This window comes from Coturnix japonica, chromosome 17 (genome assembly GCF_001577835.2).
Source record: "Coturnix japonica isolate 7356 chromosome 17, Coturnix japonica 2.1, whole genome shotgun sequence".
Lineage (NCBI taxonomy): Eukaryota > Metazoa > Chordata > Aves > Galliformes > Phasianidae > Coturnix > Coturnix japonica.
In genome coordinates this window covers 55,039-62,308 of record NC_029532.1, presented here as the reverse complement: position 1 = coordinate 62,308, position 7,270 = coordinate 55,039, and the positions used below count along the sequence as shown (strand labels likewise).

At 43.0% G+C, this 7,270-nt stretch overlaps 1 protein-coding gene across 1 annotated transcript in view; it reads left to right on the top strand.

The window, feature by feature from the left end:
* Positions 1 to 7,034, top strand: part of UAP1L1 (UDP-N-acetylglucosamine pyrophosphorylase 1 like 1) — an 11,538-nt gene extending 4,504 nt beyond the window's left edge. The window contains exons 4-9 of the mRNA XM_015878832.2: positions 741 to 913; positions 1,471 to 1,667; positions 2,612 to 2,752; positions 4,211 to 4,396; positions 5,139 to 5,205; positions 5,875 to 7,034. Of these exons, the coding sequence (XP_015734318.1) occupies positions 741 to 913; positions 1,471 to 1,667; positions 2,612 to 2,752; positions 4,211 to 4,396; positions 5,139 to 5,205; positions 5,875 to 5,961 (851 nt within the window). The 3' untranslated portion in view covers positions 5,962 to 7,034. The remainder of the gene's footprint in view (positions 1 to 740; positions 914 to 1,470; positions 1,668 to 2,611; positions 2,753 to 4,210; positions 4,397 to 5,138; positions 5,206 to 5,874) is intronic.
* Positions 7,035 to 7,270: the final 236 nt, after the last annotated feature.

Below are 7,270 nucleotides of genomic sequence, written 5' to 3'. Positions count from 1 at the left end.
TTTCTTTTTCTTATTTTTTTCTTTTTCTTTTTCTTTTTCTTTTTCTTTTTCTTTTTCTTTTTCTTTTTCTTTTTCTTTTTCTTTTTCTTTTCAATGAAAGTTTGGCAAAATTGGCAGGATTAGGAAGAGTGTGTCTGCTGCAGTTTTGGACCAGCCTGCGTGGGCAGGGCTGTGTGTATACATGAAGAGGCCCCAGGATGCTGTTCCTGGGGTGCTGCTTCCCAGGATGAAGCTGTCAGTTGAGCATCTCCTTTCCCATCACTGCACCAGCCTGGAGTTGCTTGCTGCTCACAAGTGGTGCTGTCAGGCTGTGGAGAAAATCCACCTGGCTGAAGGCTCCTTTTCAGGGCTGATAGTGAGAAGTGAGGGAAAAAACAGCACAGAGTAAGTACTCTTTCCAAAATGATGGAAATGTTTCATGTTGAAAAGTTCTCCTCTTCGCTGGACCTGGACATGGCAAGAGACTTGGTGAGGGCAGTCCTTGTGGGGCTGTGCTGCAGTATTGTGACTTATATGGCTGATGAGAGAACTGGGCTGTGGAGGGAGACAGCCTTGTCTGAACTGAGCCTGCGTCAGAGCTGGAAGTGAAACACACTGGCACTGACTCTGCTAGAAAATGTTTTCTACTTTGCTATTCAGGAAAATCTGTTTAGTACTTTTAGCCTTTGCTCTGTTAGTCACAGATAAACCTTGCAAAATCACTAATTAACCAGGGCCTCCTCTTTTCTCCCGTGTTATAGATGGCAATGGTGGTTTATATCGTGCTTTGGTGGATAATAAGATCTTGGATGACATGAAGCAGCGTGGTATCCAGTATGTCCATGTGTACTGTGTAGACAACATTCTTGTCAAAATAGCAGATCCAGTCTTCATAGGTTTCTGTGTTTCCAAAGGAGCAGATTGCGGTGCCAAGGTGAGGTGGTGCTAATGCTGGGCTGATTTTGTAAACACACCTTTAATTCCAATCAAGACACTCCTTATATCCCACTGTGAAAGATGGCAAAAGCCAGGAGAGCTTGGTTTTGTGACTCAAAAGCAACAGGTTCCCTGATGTTCATGAGGACAGGTTTCTGTTGCTTTAATCAACACTGTTCATGTAAGCAGGGAGCTAAAGGCTGATAGATTCAACATTCTTCATTTAATGCCAAGTCCAGTTGAAAGACTTTGATAGGATAAGTGCCTCACAGAGTGCTGCTACAGCCAGCTGACTGGAGGCAGCTTTCTTTTAACTGTGGACTGTCTTCTGAGCAGCTGTGCCATGAATTGGTCATGTACTGCTTTTTGTACCAGGCTGCAGGGAAGAATATGTCTCCATGCTACTGGAGTACTCAGTATTGTCTTACTTGTGTTTGTGAGGCGCTGGAGGATCGGTGTACAGCAATGTCTTGTAGGCCAAATAGTGCACAGGAGTTTGAATACTGTTGGTGTTTTCTTCCCCTTTGTGATAAGCCCTCTGTCCTGTGGCTGCAGGTGGTGGAGAAGGCCTACCCCACAGAGCCTATTGGGGTGGTGTGCCGCATGGATGGGGTCTCTCATGTGGTGGTGGAGTACAGTGAGATCAGCCCAGAGACTGCGCAGCAGCGAAGACCTGATGGAGGGCTGATGTACAGCGTTGGCAATATCTGCAACCATTTTTTCACTGTTGAGTTTCTGCAGACAGTGGCCCAGTAAGTTCCTGCCAGGCAGCTGTGCGCAGTGAATGTTCCCATTTCCCATGTTGTAGTTATGGATACTTCCTACTCTGGTCTTCACTTTGTCTCTCCTCCAGAAAGTCTCAAACAGCTGTGTCTGCTGTTGGTCACCCCAGCATGGTCTTTATGCCTTATCCAATGGAGGCACTGCACACTTTGCTATAGCTAAATCATCTGGGACAAACCAGTTCTTTGACCTTCCTGGGCCTGCAGGGATGAGCAGGCACATGGGCTGCATCACTGACCATACCACACACTTTGAGGATTTTCAGTAGAAATGTCAGCCATGCTGTATCCCCCTTTGGACAATTGGGTGGGGGAGTGGGTGAGGCTGGCAGAGGACTTCACCTTGGAATTGGGAAACAGAAATGTGATACTGGGCATTCAGTGAGCAGCTTTCTTCCCTTAGTTATGGTTCTCACCCTGGACTGTAGGTACTGTTTTCTTGTGGGGTTTGTTCCTGTGGGAGGATATGAAAATGATGTAGTTCAAAGGTGTGGGGGCAGTTAAAGAAGACCTAATTTCATTTCTGTCTAATTCTGAGGCAGACAGTATTCCAGAAGAGCTTCATCCCTTTGTGCAAAGGATCTGTTCTGTTCCACTTTAGTCCTGGTCAAATAACAATGCAGGTTACCTTTTTCCCCTCTGTCTGTGATTGCAGCTGTGCACTCCATTACCTTCTGCTTTACCCTATAATGTCACGCTGTGCATTAGAAGTGGAGTGCCCTGGCTGCCTGCCATGCAGGTGTCTGGGCTGCTTTGCTCAGTTAAGTGTTTCCTGTGTGTGACTTCAGGTCAACATCCACAACAGTTGAGATATGACCTGGAGTAGTAATAAGCCATTTCAGCTTCCCAGATATGTACTTCTTTTTTCAGAGTAGGCATGAAGTAAATGAACTTGTTTTTCCTTCTTTTTGCAGAAAACACGAGTCCCAGCTGAAGCACCATGTGGCCATAAAGAAGGTGCCTTACATTGACGAGGAGGGAAATCTGGTAAAGCCACTAAAACCGAATGGAATAAAGCTGGAGAAGTTTGTGTTTGATGTGTTCCAGTTCTCTAAGTTAGTGGCAGAAGTGATCTTTTTTTCCCCCTTTTCAATATTTGTTTGAATGATTGTAAGTTGTAGAAGATCTTGACAACTCGTGTGTAGTTTGTGTTAGAGAGACTGTTGTATCTATCAAGGTACAGTATGGCAGTAACTCTGCAGGCACTGACAGTGTGTTCAGAGCCCTTGTGTGCAGAGCTGGCTTGCTCTGACTGTTCTTTGGGAATCATTCACTGGGAATTGTTCATTCTGCTGAGGATGGTTTGGTTGGCCCTCCCTCTGCTGGCCCTAGGAAAGAAAGAAGGCAGGAAACATAGAGCATAGCCAGCATTTGGTACAATACGGGCATGTTGGAATGTTCAGATTCTCAGAAATCTGGCCTTTCATAATTTTGGCTTCCATGGCAACTGCAGCTTTTGTTGGGTTTTAGGTGCATGAGAAGCTGAGGCCGGTTCACACCCTTTGTGTTCAGAGAACAAGTTGCTAGAGCCCCCTGGGGATAGGTTGCCGTCAGAACTGTAAACGCGGTTTTGCCAAGCACTAACACATAGCAGAGATAGCTGTGTTATCTCTGTGGTGCTATCACAGCACTTTGTGTTCAGCGAATGTGGACTTCTGATTATTTAGGAATTTATCATAAGTTTATGAATCCTCTTTTCCAAAGCCTAGAATTCAGCAACAAAGATTCTGCTCTAAGCTGAAATTAACAACAACAACAACAACAACAACAAAGAGACCTTAGGCAAACTGAAATATCTTGTTTGAAGGTAGTGGTTTTAAGAAGATTTACTGTAGGTGAAGGAGATAAGGTTTGAACCCTGGTCTTTAGTCCCTGACATGCAGTCTGTAAGGAAACATACTTAAAAGCAAAGTCAGTGTGGTGGAAATAATGCAGAGCAATGGGTTTTGAAACAACTGCAAGCAGTTACTTCAAGTTTTTTTTTTTTTAATATTACTTCATGTACTTTTTTGATAATATGGAACAAATTGCTTGGCAGATGTTTTTTGTGTGTGAAGTACAGAAACATGAAGGTGCTGCTGTGGTTTTATTTGCATTCCCTTTTCTGGTAAACTTCTGTGCATACATTTGACTGTATGTCCTTCTGTACTGCCTACTCATACCTGGAAACCGCAGTCCTGAGTCACTCCTTGCCCTCAGGCTCCCATGCTGAGCAACTGCTTCTTTGAGCCAGGGGTGCTGTGCTCTGATGTGAAAATCACAGCACTGCCATGTATCTGAGCTTCAGGCGTTGCAACTCATTCTGGTTTTCTGTCATACAGCCCTGGTTCTTATTTGCTTCTCAGATGGGAGGTGGACTTTCCTTAGCTTGACTCTGCCCCAGGCTGTATACATCACTGCTTGCTAAAATATATATGAGCACTTCCTCATGAAAGTTGGTTTTGCATCTTGAGAACAAAGTTGATGGCTAGCTTTGTTTTTAATTATTCTTGTTTTCTCCCCTTTGCTGATAGGAATTTTGTGGCGTTTGAAGTTTTGAGAGAAGAGGAGTTCTCACCATTAAAAAATGCAGACACATCTGAGAAAGACAATCCTACCACTGCTCGGCAGTCCCTCCTGGCCCAGCATTACCGCTGGGCTCTCAGGGCTGGGGCCAGATTTCTGGATGCAGATGGCTGCACAATACCAGAGAAGCTCAGGTGTGAACCTCAGTGATGTTCTCTGCAGCTTCTTTACCCGTGGCTTCCCAAGCCTGATGGCTGGGTGATGGCATGCACAGCGTGCTCTACAAAACAGAGCATTTATCTGATCGCTTGGTATGAGTTCTGTTCAGATGGCCTTTTCCAAAAGAAAATCTTACACCTACTGCTCCATTAGTACTGTGAGTACTTTGTGCACAGTACCCTTTGTTTAACTCTGGCCGATTCCTGCCTTGGAGGTCACAAGTTGACTCCTCCTATAGCAACTTGAACACCGTAAGACAACTGCCTTAGATAGAAGCAGATTTTTCTATCACTAACCAGCTCAAGGAACTGTAATTTGTAGTCATCCCTACCTCTTCTGATTGTGGTCCCAATTTTTAAAACCCAGTAAGAGACTCAGATGGATATTACAGCAGTTACCAATTCAGATGCTTGATGCATCACACTGAATGTAAAGCCGCTTTTACTATGTGGAATAATTATTTCATCAACTGCCAGTTTAATAAACCCAGAAGCTGTTTGCTTTATTTGAAGCACCTTTTAAAAAGTCATGTAATTGTTTTGATGAGAACCTGCTAATTCCCTTTTGCTTTCGTAGTTTATATTCAAGTGGTATTTGATGCATGTGAATGTAACAAATGTTGTCTCCTTCTGGATGTCTTACTCTTGAAAAACATTCAAAGACAACGCACTGTTTTGCAAGCATAGCAAGAAGTTAACCCAGTGTTCTCTTGTTCAGTCTTTCAGGAACTGAAGATCCTCCAGCTGTGTGTGAGATTTCTCCATTAGTATCTTACTTTGGAGAGGTGAGAATAATTATCTATGGAGGTAACATTTTTAAGAGTATGCAGGAATACATCTGATTTCTTTACAGAAATGAGATTTCTTTAACCTGTGCTTGCTCAGAAATGGTAAGGTAAAGGGAGCTAGGGTTTGTGTTATATTTGTAGTTTCACCGTGGCTTATTCTTGAGCAGTTTGCTCAGGAATGTTTCATATATCTCAGTTTTAGGAATTTCTAAAATGAGATATGTAATGAGATGGTGAAGTTTCATTAGGAGTCATTGGTACTTTGAGATTAACTGAATGAATACCTTTACATCTTTGCTAAGTTTCTGTCTGCAGGTAGCTGGCTCACCACAATTGGTTTCTTATAAGAATAAAACAAAGGTGAGACAATGTGACTTTCTTTGCTAGGACTGTTCTAGTATGAGTTCAGAACACACCTGCCCCATGCCTCACCCTCCTCAGCAGGGCTTGTTCCTACAGTCCACTGTTTTACAGTTTGTCTGTGCCTCTCTTTCACAAACTCTAGTCATATGGCTGAAGTGCTTTCTACCCTCACTGGGGAACAGCTGCTATTGTCTGTCCTTTGTGTGGCCCTTTAACTTGGGGAGTCAGTCATTCTTTGTAAACATTACAGTGGCCAATCTGATGTGTTTACAACCTAACCTTATGATTTTCATGCGTTCTCAGGGTCTGGAGAGGTACATGAAGAACAAAGACTTCTGTTCTCCCTTTATACTCGATGAAGACAAAGCAGCAATGTTAGGAAGTTCTTGAAGAGGAAGGAGGACCTCCCCTTCAAATAAGATGCATGTCTGTCAGAGCCATTATAAGAACTGACCCTCCTAAAAGGTCATATGAAGTGCCTTATGAAAACTTGCTTTGCAGTGTCGTGTTGATGCCAAATCCTTGCAGCAGTTGTGCCTACTCACCAGATCTGTCTGGTGACTCTGAAGTCTGAGCCTTTTACCCTGGTCTGTTTTGTAGACAGCGATGTGAATGATGATTAGTACTTTCCAGGTACCAGACAGATTTTATATTTCCTTTCTCGAGTGCATACAAACATATAACAGAGCCAGCTGGAATCTGATCAATCAGCTTTGCATTCATGAAGATTAGATCTCTGCAGTGCCTTTTTTTTTTTTTTTAAATCCTATTTGTGCTGTTGTTATTATATATATGTTTATATATATATTTGCTTGTTTGTATTAAACTGTGAAGAGCTGAAGAAGAATCATTATGATGCCCCAATCTGTACAGTATGGGATGACTTTTTGTACTGGACCCTTTCTGTCCAAAAGCAGTTTTTTCTGTAATCCTCTGCTGCTCAGGAGATGCAGTTCAGCATTCACATCCTCAATGTAATTAGCCTTTTCTATGTGCAGACCCTCTCACTACAGTTCTGATTACCTCTTGCTGTGTGTGCAACTAGTATTTTGAGTAGAATCTTTAGTATAAATTGAGCATTTGTCTTTGACGCTCAGTTCTGTATTTTTTATTGTGCATTTTTTATGGGTCATTTCCATTCCTGTCAGTTGAGTTTTGCATCTGAGAACTGATTCATTGTATCTTTGAGAGCATTTCTCATCAGTTCAGGCCCAGGTTGTTTTAAATTGTGCTGTGCTATAAAGAAAAAATATTCTTCTGTTATTTCTAAAATGCTTTTTAAAATTGAATTATAGTTCATTTTGTGCATGTTTTAGTCATGTGAACACTGAACTGCAGGTATGCTTTAGACATTGTTTTTGAGAAGAATTAGGGTGCTGAATGCCTTATGTATTTTGTTTTGTTTTCCAGAGATTTTTGGACAATTAAGCATTTTGATAATAAAGATGTTGCTGTGATCTCTATGTGTCTGCCTGTCTCCCTTGTTTGTGAGGAAATGCCGGTGGTTTTGTCCGTACCCACCGCTGTGCTGTCACACGGCTGCAGGACGCTGACATGGCAGCACTGACAGCACAGCTGGGGCTGCAGCGACCTTGGGAAATGCCTTCGATCCACATCTCTCCAGTTTAGAAACAAGGATGCGCTGTGGGACCATTGCAGGATCCTTGCACATCCCCGCCCCGCCCCGCCCCGCAGCTCC